This window comes from Myotis brandtii, unplaced genomic scaffold (genome assembly GCF_000412655.1).
Source record: "Myotis brandtii unplaced genomic scaffold, ASM41265v1 scaffold244, whole genome shotgun sequence".
Lineage (NCBI taxonomy): Eukaryota > Metazoa > Chordata > Mammalia > Chiroptera > Vespertilionidae > Myotis > Myotis brandtii.
This window is the reverse complement of record NW_005359225.1, coordinates 4,782,163-4,796,863: the sequence shown is the minus strand read 5'-3', so window position 1 is coordinate 4,796,863 and position 14,701 is coordinate 4,782,163. Positions and strand designations below refer to the sequence as shown.

Sequence of the window (14,701 nt, the reverse complement as noted above, 5' to 3'; positions counted from 1 at the left end):
GGTGCTGGGCAGGACAGAGGGGCTGAAATCAGCACACAGATGAATACATTTCCTTTATCAAGGGAGATAACACGCCCCCCTCCCCCCCAAAAAAACACCAAAACCCCAAACATGTAAAAACCCAGGGTGCTAGAAATACAAACTCAATTCATTCAAATTCAATCTCGTCCAGACACTGGTCACAAACCCTAGTGAGGTGCCTGTGAGCACCAAGTCAGGGAGAGGGGCAAAGAGTGAGGCCAAGAGAAAGAGTGGGAAAGGGGCCTTCATAGGCCCCCTAGTGATCACCCTCACAGTGTTACCTCCACCCCTTCCCAGTGACAGTGAAGACCTACCAGGCCCTGTCCTTTTGACCTCCACCCCACCCCTGGCCAGGGCTTCGAAGGCCAGTCCCAAATGGTTCTATCCTCTCTTGCTCCATCCTCACTTGTCCAGGCTTGTAGCCTCGCTCTTCTCCTCCTCCTCCACATTCTTCTCTGTGATTAGTAGCAGGTCAGGGTACTGTATAAGCCATAGTGAGGCTGGGGCCAGGGGAGGCGGGTGAAGAGAGGAGAAGAAGAGCTGTCCAAGGACCACTGTCTTCATGGGATCCCAAACTGTACAACCAGCTCCTCTTTCGCATCCACACGAATCTGAGAAAGTGCACTGTAGGCATAAGCAGCTATTCTGGAGACCTGAGATAGAGGGACCAGGGAGGAGAGGAACAGAGAAAGAAAGGTGAAAAGGGAGATCCAGAAACTGGGGGAGGAGGATCAGATGGCCAGAGAGGAGGGAATGGTGGGGGATGGGAAGCCAAAGAGAAAGGTGGGAGCGAGCAGGGCCCACAGGCTACCAGGTTAACTCCAGTTCCCCACCTCCTATAAGGCAGAGAGGGTGAACCCTCTGCCACAACTTGGGCAGTGTGAGTGGGTAGGCAGGGGTGGGGCAAGGGTGGCTCACCTGCTGCAGGTCGGAGAAGGGGACGGGTTCGCTGGCCAGCACTTGGTGGGGCTGACTGGTGAGAGATGGCAGTGGCGGCAGCTTCTTCCAATGGGTCAGGCTGCTGCTCAGCACAGCCAAGCGGGTGCTGGCCGACAGGGAGGGGTGGGATGGGCAATCAGTTTACAATCTGTCCTGCCCTGCCAAGCTCAGCCCGGGTGAGCCTCCCTCAGACCAGAGAAGCAGGTGACAAGGCCTCAGCTGACCACAAATTCACTCCAGGCCCACCTCCCTTCGCCCTCTGCATCCTTGAGTGTCACAGGACAAATAGTGCGGACATGAAGGCACCCAAGAGGTCTGTGGTCAATTTCTTGGGCTGTACCCAAACGAAGAGGCTGGACTGGGGCCCAGGCTGCAAAGCTGGATCAGGGATGGAGGGGAAGGGAGGAATCCAAGCTGGCCAGGTGCTCACCTGTACTGCCTTGCCCGGTCCATGTACTCATGCCGCTCCATGCCCTGGGAGTCTGCAGCAGACACGTCAATGATGTTGCTTTGGGGAGAAGAGAAATAGAGAGGACATGACAAGTACATCCAAGAGGGACGAAAAGGATTCCCTGCCAGGTGCTAACTCCAGGACTATCTGACACCAATGCCCCCACTGCCTACTGGAGCAGGGCTGGGCCCAGCTCTCTCTATCCCAGCCTTTAACACAGATAGAGGAGCTCTGCCCCAGGCCTGGTTCTGTGATGCTCACCTGGCTGTCTTGGCAAGAACGGAGGAGAGCAGGGCCTGCTCATCTGTGCGAGCGGAAGGCAGGCTGTGGTAATTTGGCTCGGCTCCATTGAGGGCTTTGGTGGGGGGGCTGCTAGGGTCCAGCAGCAGCTTCCGCTCCTCTCGGTCCTAGGAGAGATCATCAGGGAGAAATCAGCCCCAGAGCCCTTAGTCCAACCTGCCTTTCCTGGGTTCTCCTCTCAGCCCAACTCTGACGTTTAAGTGTTTAAGCACCAAAAATGTTTTTTTTTTTAGGAATATCCCAGTGCCCCACTATATGTCAGATAAGACCCAGTTCCTGCTTGCCCTTGGAAGCTCAGCTCGGTGGTCCAGGATAAAGTAAAGTGGACTCAAACAGTCACAGATGCCCTGAAAAGATGGGCAGAGGCACAGCCCTGGAGTTTTAGAAAATAGTCCAGCAACTTATGGAGACAGAATACTGGAGGCTGGAAGCCAGAAGAGGTAGAAAACAGTGGGGCCCACAGGGGAAATTGATGCAAGCCAGGAGCCCAATGACCCTCCTGATTCCCCAAACCAGGCCCTCCCTAGCAAGGCTGTCTGTTCCCAGGATACAGAGGCCCTGTGAGGCCAGACATGGCCCTAAGCTCAAAGAGAAAACACACCCAAGCTCTCAATGCCCATTCCTCATATTATTTCAGGGCAGGAGCTCCAGCCTCAACCTCTGGGTCACACAGGCTAAGTGTGCTTCCTTCTTGATGGCAGGTCCCTTATTCTCTCAGGTGTTCACCCTCTTCTGCTCTCTTTATATGGGACTCCCAGAACCAAACTTGATGCACCTGGGGATGCTGACCTGAACCGAACAGTAGAGCTGTTCCCTCCCTTGCTAAGGCGCCACACCTCTATTAGTATGGCTTCATTAACGGTCAGCAGCCCTGTCACTACTAGCCTACACTGATGATCACAACCCCCAGAACTGACCTGGGGCAAAGTCTCCCTGGTCATGTATAATTCTGTATGTCTCTTTGTGAAAGACAGAAACTACCTCATCTAGCATTGCCAGGCATTATGGGTAAATATTTTATGTTCTTATTCTTTGTTAATTTTCCTGTAGTCTCTTTTTCTTTGTGATGATTAACGACATATTTTCCAATTGAAAGTGATACAAGTATGTTTTACACCTTTTGAGAAGCAACCAATATGTTGATGCTTTAGGTTGTTAATATTCATTTGAATAATTTTGCTTTTTAGAGCACGAACATTCAAATTTTTTAGAAAATTGGCTGTGTGCACTGAGAAAAGAGGCACACAAATGTTTATAGCCCAGTTTAGTTCCTTGTTCTAATCTTTCTGGATACAACCCTGCCTTGAGCCCATCAGCTGCAAATCCCTGCTGGCTTTGTGTCAGCTGCAAAATGGATAAGCAGACCTGCTGGGGATCTATCCAAGCCACAAAGAGTGAGGTGGTCAGGACAAAATCAAGGACAAGGGGCCTATCCTGGCTAACGCTGACTCACCAACTGGTAGTGCCAGACCACTAGACCCCTGAGTGCTCCACTCCAGGCCTATCTCAGTTCCTACCACTGACTTCCCCACTGCAGGCTCCCAACTTCTCTGCCCAACTCTCCTTGCAGAGGGCCACTTCCTCCTGCCCTGCCTGCCCCACCCTAAGCAGGCCCAGTCTTGTCACATGACTCTTCCTGCGCAATCCTAGGTTGCCCAAGTGTTCACAGTTCCTAGCAGCAAGAGACAGAAGCTGTGAGCTTCTGCCCCATTACCTCCCAACTCCTAGACACTTCCATTCCTAAAGGACAGGCTAAGTACTGAAGTGCTAGAAAGACAAAGTACTTGCCAAAGATTAAACTATCTCTCAGGAAAGCTGGTTCCATCATGAAGCCTGCATTTGTTTCCTGTGTCCATCCTTCCTCCAGCCCCACTTCAGACAGACCTTTTTGCAGGACAGGGTAGTTTCTCCCCGTGGGTTCCTGAGACCTAGCCTCCCAGAAGCCATACTACCCATTAGAGTGGACACATAACATTGCCTCACCCACAAAGGGCAAAGGGAGCACAGGGGAGGTTTTTCCCACTGAATTTTGTTCCTGAGTCAGTGTCAACCCAGGAGTCAGTTTCACTGCCTACCCTAGCATAGACACATATGTGGTCTGCCCATGACCAGCCATCTAGAAGAGACAGCTTGACCCAATGGATAGAGCACATGGCTTGGCATCAAAATACCTTGGCTATGGCACTTCTCAGCTTTGTAACCTTTGCTAAGTCACTTAGCCTCTCTGAACTTTTTCTTTAATTTTTGTTTATTGATTTTAGAGGAGAGGGACTTTTATTTGATCCACTTATTTATGCATTCATTGGTTGTTTCTTGTATGTGCCCTGACCAGGGATCAAACCCACAACCTTGGTGTATTGGGATGACCTTCTAACCAACTGAGCTACCTGCCAGGGCAGGCTTTTAATAGACATAACTGGTACCTTATGACAAATGTCTGGCAAAAGTCAAGTGAGGTAACTGTAAAAGGGCTTTGAAAACTGTAATATGTTGTGTATTTCTTTTTATTATTATAATAACGGGGCAGTGATGAGAGGGGAAGAGGAGCCAGCCCCAGAGCTCAAAGAGGGATTTTTTTGATAGTGAATGATTATAGCTTATAGACCAGGTAATTAGACTTTTGCCATATGAGGCCTCAAATCACCTCGCACTGATCAAACACCGTCTTTGGTGGTTAGAAACAGAAATGAGAGCCAATCAAGGGCAAGGTGGAGATTGAGGAGAGCAATAAGCCCAACTCTTCCAGCTAGAAGCTGGTATATCCTTTCTCATAAGGCAGGCATTAACCCTTCTTGACTCATTGCCAGAAAGAGTCATATTATGTTTTAAGAGACAACTTCCCATAAGCCACAGCTTTCCTCAGTAGTCAGGGATACTGTCCCTTTAACAGGCTGGGGTGAAGTGAAAGGTACTGGCTGAGGCATGCCTAACATAAGACAAAGGAAATGTGATTATGTGTTCATTGTGTTTAGCCACCCATGCCTCTCATACAAATGACATTTTCCCAAGCCTAAATCCTTAACCCAAAAGAGGTTCATGTGAGTCACTGGGGAAAGACCTTCTCCCAAATACCAGTGACATAATCCATTTCTGTCACCATCGACCCAACCAGACAGTGGGCTAATTGTCTTTGTGTCTAGTATGTGTTGAAATGTGGAACCCAGGCACAGAGGCAATCAAAAAGGTGCGGGGCCAACAGCTTAAGACTTCATCCTTGGAAGGGTTCCCCCCCTCAAAGGAGGTCTGGTGGGAAGGACCAGAATTAGTGTGGTGTGAGCCCAGCCAGTGCCTCAGTGGTTGAGCACAGACCCATGCACTAAGGTCGCTGGTTTGATTCCCGGTCAGGGCTCATGTCCGAGTTGCAGGCTCAATCCCCAGTAGGGAGCGTGCAGGAAGCAGCCAATCAATGTTTCTCTCTCTCTCTAAAAAAATCAATAAAAGCATATATTTTTTTTAAGTTGGTGTGAAAATGCACGAAGAGGGAGAATTTAAAACTGTACAGGTTTCCCCAAGCTAATTCTTCTTGCAAAGGGATGTGATCTACAGCCAAATTCCCAGGGCAAGAACCCCTCTAGCTAGAGGAACCCTCAGGCCCAGGTAGGGACTGCACTGGAACTGTCAAAACTGAGTTCCCCATCCCATACCACCACCCGCCCCGCGCCGGCCCAATCCAGCCAAGCTAAACCCGATGTTACTTCCCAAATAATTTCTCACACATCCTGATGTCCTCGTTGTGCCTATTAAACCCTTCACTAACTCAAATGCCACCACCTTCCAGAGGCCTCCTCTGACCCCAGACCATCAGTGAGCTGCCTTCTCCAACCCCAGGGACTGAGAGAATACACAGATTCCTGATTTATCTCGGGACAAACTAACTCAGCCTCAGCTTCCCCACCTCTACAACGGATTCACAAAGCCCGCTAATGCGAGCACAGGGAGGGGGGAAGGGAGTGCTTCCCAGGGACCTAGGCTAAGGATCCTTGAAGCTGTAAAGGTCTGAAAGTAGGGGAGGTGAAAGGGTGGGAGAGCAGGTGAGATAGGCGGCTGCCTGCACACCCCACTGCACGCCCCAACGCGGTGACTCTACAGAGAACTGGGGCTTTAACAGAAGAGGCCAGCCCGGCGGCTCCTCTGTAATATGTCCCCTCCGGGCCTCCGTACTCGGTGACCCTCGCCGTCCAGCTCCCCTCTCTCCAGCAGGTTTGTTTCTGAGCCCCATGCCCCAGGGTTTCAGCCCTCATTCCCGAGCCCCGCCCGCCGCGGCCGCACCTGGTCCGAGTCCTCGTTCTCGCTGCTGTAGCAGCACCCCATGGCCGGGGTCGGGCCGGGCGCTCGGGCCGCAAGGAGGAGGGACGGCGTCCGTAAGGAGCCCTTCCGGTCACATGACCTGTGGCTGCAATGAGCAAGCAACCACCCGCCTCCAGGACTATCCCTTCCCAGAGCCGCTTCGCTACCGCTGCGTCCCTGAAACCCCGGCTTCCGGTCCCGCCCCCACCGCGTGACCATTTCCAACCAATGGGAAGGCGTACCCTGCGTGACAAGACGCGAGACACGTGATGGGAGGAAAGGGGGGGCTCATCACATGACTTCAGCCTCTTCTCAGTCTCTGAGCTCGTTCTCCCCTGCAAGCAATAGGGGGTCTCAGTGGTCGTGTGGCCTCCAGGCTACCTTTGTGGGCCAGTGAGCGAGCTCATACCAAGTGTTATCATGATGTGGTCTCCTAAATGCCACACGTAGGCCCCAGTTGCTCAGCGGCAAGTTGGGGGACACAGCGGGTGTGACGACCAACGTAGTTCTCAGCCTGGATTGAGGATCTGACACTTAATGGAAGAAGGAACTGTACACCTTCACAAGAGGAAGCGGAATAGAGCTTAATCCTAGTAGTGGAGATAGAGGCCACCTTACTGATCTCTTTGCCCTTAGGCACTTATCTTCAATCCTGTCATTTTATGGCAGCCCTACTATCTTAACACACAAAGCTCACCATCATTGCTTTTTTAGAACCATCCCATGTCTTCCCTAGGACCCTGAAAACAGGTTCAAGTCTGTCATTCAAGATCTTGCAGATTCTAACGAACACCTGCTTCCCACTCCAGATCCAGAGGGTGGTGGTGCAGGGGTTTGCCTCACCAGGCATAGCACTTTCCTGACTGACCTCCTGGACTTTGCACGTGTATCCAGGCACACTGTCTCCCCAGTAGGTCTGCCTACTGTGTTCAAGATTCAACAATACCCTCCTAATTCCCTTCTCTAACTTCATTCTCTGGACATCTCCTGTGCTTAATCCCTATTCTGCATTAATTCATTCATGTATTGAATCACACATTTACTGAATATCTGCAATATGTCACATACTGTTGTATCTGAATATGTAGCAGTTCACAAAAGAGCCAAGAGTCCTTGTATTCATGGAGCATCCATTCTAATGATCGCATTATATTGTATTCACTGTCCCTGCACCAGTTTCTTCTACCAAATATGGAGTTCCAAAACAACAACAAAACAAAACAAAACACCCGCAAAAAAACATGGAGTTCTTGGAGAACAGGAACAAGATCTGACTCTTTTCTGTGACCCACTCCCTAGCACTTACTTAGAGAAAACTCAAATTTGGAATTAATGAACAAATTACAACCTCCCTATCACGTTGGCTCACATCATATCCCATGTGCTGATCCAAGGGATTGTAGGAGAGGCTACCAAGACCTATAGCTCTTTTGCCCCTCAAATCAAGACCGTGGAGTTCTTATAAGTTCTGAGGGCTCCTGAAGGGTAGGAGGCAGTTCAGCTTGCCCCTGGGGTAACTTGAACTGCAGGTTTCAGGTGACACCAGCAGCCTCAGCATCAATAATTGAGAGCAAGTCCAGCCTGCCTCAGGATTCTACCCCTACCCTCCAAGGACTGCCCCCTCCTGTCCTATGCTCTGATCTTCCTCAAGCAGGAGCCTCCAGCCCAGGTAAGCAGGGCCCTTGAGTGTGGGTTCCCAAGCACACTGGTTCAAATTTGCCATCCCTCACCTATTCACACCCATTCATACATTCCTACTTTCATTTTTAGTTTCTACCACTACCAGTGGCCTCAAAGGGGCATGGAAGAAAACAGGAAACATCCCTCATAGCTGGCTGGGGAGAAGAGGGCTGAGTGAGGAGAAAGTGTGTGCTCTGTGTATGCACATGTGAAGGGAATTCTGAGGGAGAGAAGAGGGGAGTGCAGGGGAAAGGAGATAGGACTGAAAAAGAAATATAGAATCAAGGACTCTTCTCACCCCTGGGGAAGCACAGAAGGAAAATCCTGGGGTGGGAAGGACATCTTATCCTAACACCCTGTGGAGTAAGTGTTTTGATTGCCTTTTACTGAGGCAAAGCAATGACAGTGAAGAGGTTTCTGATGTAAAGCTGTGCTTTTTTGCTACACAGTAATGGGTCAGAGGAGACCAAGCAGGCAGGGGTAGGGGCGGGAGGATATGTCAGAAGGGAACTGGTGAAAGGGGTCCTGAAGAATGGTGACAACAGAGATGAAGAGAAATGGGTGGAGGGAGCAAGGTGGAGGTGGGACCAGGAGCCAGAAGTGGGGAGAGGTATTTTGGGGTTGGGTTCTGAATTTAGCATGGAGTCCTTGAAAGTACAGGGCTTGGGATCAGACCAACTCAGATTCAAATCCTAGTCCTGCTGTGTGACTCTGGACAAAAGACTTAGCCTTTATGAGCCACAGTTTGTAAAATGTAGGGATAATTATTTCTGCTAAGGATTGCACTAATGACAGGCAAATGTCAGGTGTGGGTTTTCCTCACTGTCTCCCTCCACCCCAGGACCCCTACCAGGACCAGGTAGGGACCATGTCTCCTGCCATTGCACTAGCCTTCCTGCCACTGGTGGTGACATTGCTGGTGCGGTACCGGCACCATTTCCGACTTCTGGTGCACACGGTCTTGCTGCGGAGCCTCCGAGACTACCTGTCAGGGCTGCGGATTGAGGAACGGGCCTTCAGCTATGTGCTCACCCACGCCCTGCCGGGGGACCCTAGTCAAATCCTCACCACCCTGGACCACTGGAGCAGTCACTGCGAGTACCTGAGCCACATGGGGCCTGTCAAAGGTCAGTGTTCCCTGCATTCTACTCCAGGAAGCAACACCCCAAGATGGTGAAGGAAGAGCTGGGATCTGCCACTGCTTTAATGGGTGAATTAGGCAGGTTCTTGATTCTCTATGGGTCTCTTTTTTCTCCTCTGGAAATGAGGGGGCTTGGCAAAGTTAATTCATGCAGCAAAAATTTATTGCCACCTCTTTTGTACCAGGTGTGTGCTGGGTGCTGGGGGAGAAGAAAGTAGAGGCCACAAGGGTGAATCAGCCACAGATGCTGGCCTCAAGGGGGCTTAATACAGAGGGGAATAACCATCTCTGCACATAACCCATAACTTTGTAATGTCTTTCTCTCCCACTACGGAGGCCCCCACATCCCATTCAGGGCAGCTCCTGCCTGGATTTGTGTGAGTCCCAAATCCCAGCACAAGTCTTTCAGTCTTATTTAAGAAAGTGGTCCAATTCCAAGGTTAGAAAGATATCCAATGAACAAGTAAGGGGAAATTAAACTGGAAGTTCTAGCAAAGATCCTTCAAGAGACTGGAAGATGGTCTCTCAGAAGCCTTGTGATTGTTTCTGCCTGGACTTTCCTGGAGGAAGCAACAGTTTAACAGCTGAGGATTGCTTTCGAGTTGGCCAGGCAGGTGAGGATAGGGTTGGGGAAGGGCAAAGCCAGCCACATATACAAATGTGACAGGAAGGAGTGAGCCAGAATGGCTGACCCTGGGCACAGTTGTTTCGGATGGCTGTGGTACAGGCTACAGGTAGGCATAACTGAGAGCTGAAACTGGAAAGGTAAGATAGGATCAGTTCCAAGAAGGTCCTGAATGTCAGGCTGAGGATCCCAAGTTCAATTCCCAAGGCTTTAGGATCAAGGAACCAGGGAGTGATAGTGTCAGATTTATTTTTTTAGAAAGATTTCTAGTGGCTGGTGTGAAGACTGGTAAGCCTGGAGGAGAAGGGGGACCACTGGGGCAGCTGAGACTAGTCCGAGAGAGATAAGACTCCAGCTGGTTGGGAGCTGCAGGTGGGCATTTGAGATCTCTTTCTATGGCCTGCAATCCATCTCCCATGTCTGCTGCAATAGCTATCTCTTTCCTTAGGTCAGATCCTGATACGAATGGTGGAAGAGAAGGCCCCTGCTTGTGTGCTGGAGCTGGGTACCTACTGCGGATACTCCACACTGCTTATTGCCCGTGCCCTGCCCCCTGGGAGTCGCCTTCTCACTGTAGAGCGGGACCCACGCACAGCAGTGGTGGCTGAAAAACTCATCCGCTTGGCTGGCTTCGACGAGCGCACGGTCAGCCCCCACCTCCCCAACTATGGTCTCCACCCTTCGCCTTGTCCTGGCCAGGCCTCCCCTGTGGAGGAATCCCACCTATAGGAAAGAAGCAGCTCCGCTTAGGGAACTGTAATCCTGGAAGCTGTGTGAACTCTTGTTCCAAGTCATTTGCACATATTTACTGCTGAGTGACAAGGAAGCAGTTAAAAGGAAAGTCTCTGGAGTCCAGCAAATCTGGGTCCAAACCTCAGTTTGATTCTTATTAGGTATGAGACGTTGGGCAAAGCACTTACCCTCTGAATCTCAGCTTCTTCACTGGCTGAATTGAAATCACAATACTAGCCCTAGCCGGTTTGGCTCAGTGGATAGAGCATTGGCCCACAGACCAAAGGGTCCCAGGCTCGATTCCCAGTCCTGGTTGGGGCACATGCGGAAGGCAACCAATCAATGTGTCTCTCTCACATCAATGTTTCTCTCTCTGTCTCTCCCCCTCCTTTCCATTCTCTCTAAAAAATCTATAAAAAATTACCTTGAGTGAGGATTAACAAAACAAAAACAAAGAAAAGAAAAACAAATCACACTACTGATCCTGACTTCTTGGGTTCTGAGGTCAGAGGAAATGTAAGAACACTGGTGGGGATCTAGACCAGGGCCTGGCATAAAGTAAGCCAGATCCTGATGGGGTCTGGTGGGGGATAACCCTGGTTTGTCCCACCCTCACCTCCAGCTCCTCCCACCCCTACAGGTGGAGCTCATCGTGGGTAGCTCAGAGGAGGTGATCCCGCGCCTACGAACCCAGTACCAGCTGAGTCGGGCAGATTTGGTACTCCTGGCACACCGGCCCCGATGTTACCTGCGGGACCTGCAGCTTCTGGAGGCTCATGCTCTGCTGCCAGCTGGTGCCACTGTGTTGGCTGACCATGTGCTCTTCCCTGGTGCTCCCCGCTTCCTGCAGTACGCCAAGAGCTGTGGCCGCTATCGCTGCCGAATCCATCATACTGGCCTCCCAGACTTTCCTGCCATTAAGGACGGTATAGCCCAGCTCACCTACGCAGGACCTGGCTGAGGTCTAGGGGTACTTACTGCTGCCCTACCTCACCCCCACCCAAGCAAGGACCTCAGAACATCCCTTCCCCTCCCTGCTTGTGGCCTGACACATGCTGGGCTCGGGGAGACTCTCCTCCTACCTCTGCCTCACTCACCTGAGGCATCAAGTTCTGTCAGACTGCTTGGTCCCACTGATCCCCCTTCTTCCAGAAAAAGCCATGAACTGACAGGCAAAGGCCTGAGCTCCCACCCCAGCTCTGTCACTGATTTGCTGGGTGGCTCCAGGGGAGTCCCTGCCCTGCTGAGACTTAATCTGCTCTCTTAACACCAACAAAACTGGCTGGGAGAGCTCTAGAGGCTTCCCAGCTCTAGACCTCAGAAAGCCTGCCCTCCCCAGCCCATGCCATTGTGGACATGATGAAAAGAAACAGTAAACTCTGAGTTAGAAGCCCTGCAGGAACGGCTGGTGCAATCTGGGCCAGAGGAGAAGGCAGTGAAGCCTGGGCCCTGGCCTTCCCTAGCCCTGGCCCACATGGCCAGGTAGGTTTGCCCGAAGTCCCTTGAATGCCCTCTCCCAAAAGTTCAAGAAAAGGTGCTGGATCCCTCTGGGCCCCACCAAAAAATAGGGAATAGACATGGGGGGAGGGAGGAATTAGTCCTGTGTCTTTATTAAAGAGAGTTAGAGAGAGACTACACCTCAAAGGGTGAGGTACTGGCCAGAAAGGTGGGGTGGACTCAGGTCCTGGGGATTCAAGGGCAGGTTGATGGCCTGGGAGGGGCCAAGGAGACCAGGTCCTGGCAGCAGTTGAGGAGGTGCCTGAGGGTGAACTTTCAGGCACTGGGGTGATCAGCTGGTTCTGCAGGAGTCACAGGGTAGGTTGGGTTGGCCTGGAATCTCCCTGAGGCCACCCTGCCTTGTCTACTTAGATCATCCACTGGTCCTGATCCTGTTCGTTGCCTTCCATGTCCACCTGGAGAGGAGGCTGGGTGTGGGTGGGGAGGGGCCTCAGCCACCCAGCCACCCAGCCAGCCCCAGTCCCAGACCCTGCACCTGGCTGGATCTAGGGTTTCTGTACCCCTTGGCCACCAATTAGGTCAGGGGCAGGGGCCCAGGAGCAGAGGCCCTTCCCACACCCCTGCCTACCTCATTGACCTCTCCATCATCAGGTGACTCATTGTAGTCATTCATCTCGTCCATGTCCTGCATGTCCTCATCATCCTCTGAGTCCTCTTCACTATCCTCATCATCATCTTCATCCTCCTCTTCCTCATCATCATAGTGCTGGTGAGGCAGGGGAGAGCCTGTAGACTCTACAGCCTTCTTGGACCAGTTTAAGGGCTAGCCTACTTGGAGCCTCTCTCTGGAGTCAACAAATGACCCCTACTCCCCAATCCTGCTTGAGTCTAGCAGGCTGGTGCATGTTCTGCAGGACCTTAGTTCTGGGCCCAAAGCCCACCCCCTCTAGCTCCGTTTCTGGCCTCCATCCAGAGCTGAGGATCACAATTGCTCTGGAGTCAGAGGCAGGACCTTCAGAATTAGAGCAGAGCCTTAGTCCACCTGGGCCCCACTCACCTCTGAGGCCGGCTTGCCAATAGGTACCAGGTTGTTGTCTTTCTCTGCGATGCTCTGGAGCTGTGGCCAAAGGAGACACAAAAAAGCAGGGCCAGGGCCCAAGCAGGTCAGGAGCATGGGACTGGACTACTCTGCCCACAAGAAGATCCCCCCTACCCCCCAACCACCTCCAAGTGTGAAGGAGAATCTTCCAGTTCTCAGGAAGATTCAATCCCTTTCTCTCCTGTCATCTGCAACTTGATCCAATTACATAATAGTTATGGACTTGATCCAATTACATAAACTCTCTGGGCCTTGGTTTTCTCATATTATGGTGAGGGTGAAGTGAAAGACTATCAGCCTAGAACATGGCATCTGCTAGGTCCTCAATAAATAGTCAACATTATTATTTCCTATGTTTTTTGGAGAAGAACCTGGGCTCCGATCTGGCCCAGAGGTCCCATGGTCCTATGGACAATTAGGGTAACGCAAAGATGACAACCCAGCTCCCAGCCTGATTATTCTCAGCTCAAAGCAAAAAGCTCCTCCAGGGTAGGTCTCTAGAGAAAGGCTGGATCATGGCCAGTGAAGGGGGGAATCCCTGACTGAGGCTCACCGCTGTGCTAGGTGCTCACTCACCAGGCTTCATGGCTGCTGTTCTTGCTGCTGCAGCTCTGTCTCTTCCACACAAGGCCGATCCAGATTAAACCACAGAGTTTCAGTCACACGGGGGAAGAGGGAGGGAAACAAGGTGGACATGGCTCCTAGACTGAGAGAAAAGGCCAGGTGAATCCAGCGCTCAGATGTGTTGGTTTTGATTTGGGTTACAGTTTGACTTGGCAGTGGGGGGGAGTGGAAGGGAGCAGAGAAGCAGCTAGCTCTTCTCTGTGGGAGTCAGACAGACATGGGTTTGAGTCCTGGCTCCACCACTTAATAGCTGTTTGACTTCGGCCAAGTCATTGAACCTCTCTGAGCCTGTTTCCTCATCTGTAAAATGGGGATAACAATATACCACCCTCACATGTATTCTGATCGTTAAGTAAGGTAATTACTTTGTGGATAAGTAAAACTGTAAGCTGTTCAAAGAGGGAAGGAATGGAAGTCAAATGTAGAGATAGGAATCCAAAATGCAGACTGGCATTACAAAAGTAGAGGTAGCAGGGCTCCACGAAACTGTCTCTATCTCCTTCAAACACTAAAACCGATTTTTTTGTCCTCTATGATTATCCATACATATCCACCCAGTGTCCGAAATTTAGGACACTAATCACCTTTCATAGACCACAGCCAAATTTGGGGGGGGCAGGCGTGCAAGTATGGTTCACTAAGACATTCTAAAGGCATGGGTACATGTATACATAAGTAGATGGGAGGCTGAATGAACTAACATGTGAGAGAACAAGTACATTCCGCTCGGATTAAGCAGCTGAGGGAGCTAACCAAGAAGGTCCCAGGGAACATGAATTAAAACTTTTCGGCTCACAGGAAAACTGAGGCTCAGCAACAGGCAACGACGGGGCTCTAGGTCACACAGTGACCTGAGGCTTAGGACGCCGGCGGGGAAGAGGCCCAGTCCGGTACTAGCGGTGAGCAGGAGAAAGGATCTAGGTCTAGTTCTGCTTTCGCCCTAACTTATTTGGCCGATTCAGGGCCAGCCCTACCCTTCCGTGAACCTGAGCTTCCCAGACCACGTCACCGGCACAACAGTACCAACCATCACGCCCCAGAATTACTGAGCGGCACAGAGACCCAAGTTCCGAAAACCCAAACCGCCGCCGCAAAGCCACCGCCCATTCTTTGCTTATTATGATAATGGCCGTGAGGCTGACCAACAGGAATAAGGCAGGGGCGGGTTTCGGAGACGCATTTACCCTTATAGGGTTGCTAAAGGCGAAAGGAGCGGGGCTTAAATAGGGCCAATTAACTGGAAGAAATGCTGGGTGACAAGACGCGCGACCAATGAGTGACGGAACCTGTGTGACGGGGTGGGGCTTAGTCTCGCGGAAGCGGCCAATGAGCTGGCGCTCTTTA

The 14,701-nt window shown here is 51.3% G+C and overlaps 3 protein-coding genes across 3 annotated transcripts; 1 reads left to right on the top strand and 2 right to left on the bottom strand.

The window, feature by feature from the left end:
* Nucleotides 1–34: 34 nt before the first annotated feature.
* Nucleotides 35–6,164, bottom strand: LAMTOR1 (late endosomal/lysosomal adaptor, MAPK and MTOR activator 1). Its single transcript, XM_005867123.2, has 5 exons — nucleotides 5,981–6,164; nucleotides 1,673–1,818; nucleotides 1,391–1,468; nucleotides 940–1,066; nucleotides 35–674 (listed from the first exon to the last, which is right to left on the bottom strand). The coding sequence occupies exons 1-5, from the start codon at nucleotides 6,020–6,022 to the stop codon at nucleotides 582–584; spliced, it is 486 nt and encodes a 161-aa protein (XP_005867185.1). The 5' UTR covers nucleotides 6,023–6,164; the 3' UTR covers nucleotides 35–581.
* Nucleotides 6,165–7,442: 1,278 nt separating this feature from the next.
* Nucleotides 7,443–11,673, top strand: LOC102249028 (transmembrane O-methyltransferase). The gene is made up of 4 exons (XM_005867168.2): nucleotides 7,443–7,667; nucleotides 8,520–8,805; nucleotides 9,893–10,089; nucleotides 10,817–11,673. The coding sequence occupies exons 2-4, from the start codon at nucleotides 8,547–8,549 to the stop codon at nucleotides 11,135–11,137; spliced, it is 777 nt and encodes a 258-aa protein (XP_005867230.1). The 5' UTR covers nucleotides 7,443–7,667; nucleotides 8,520–8,546; the 3' UTR covers nucleotides 11,138–11,673.
* Nucleotides 11,674–11,760: 87 nt separating this feature from the next.
* ANAPC15 (anaphase promoting complex subunit 15) lies at nucleotides 11,761–14,498 on the bottom strand. Its single transcript, XM_014540454.1, is given in 5 exon segments — nucleotides 11,761–12,101; nucleotides 12,263–12,400; nucleotides 12,692–12,751; nucleotides 13,310–13,439; nucleotides 14,332–14,498. Coding segments are annotated over 5 exon segments (444 nt in total). The 5' UTR covers nucleotides 14,388–14,498; the 3' UTR covers nucleotides 11,761–12,041.
* Between the last annotated feature and the right edge of the window lie 203 nt (nucleotides 14,499–14,701).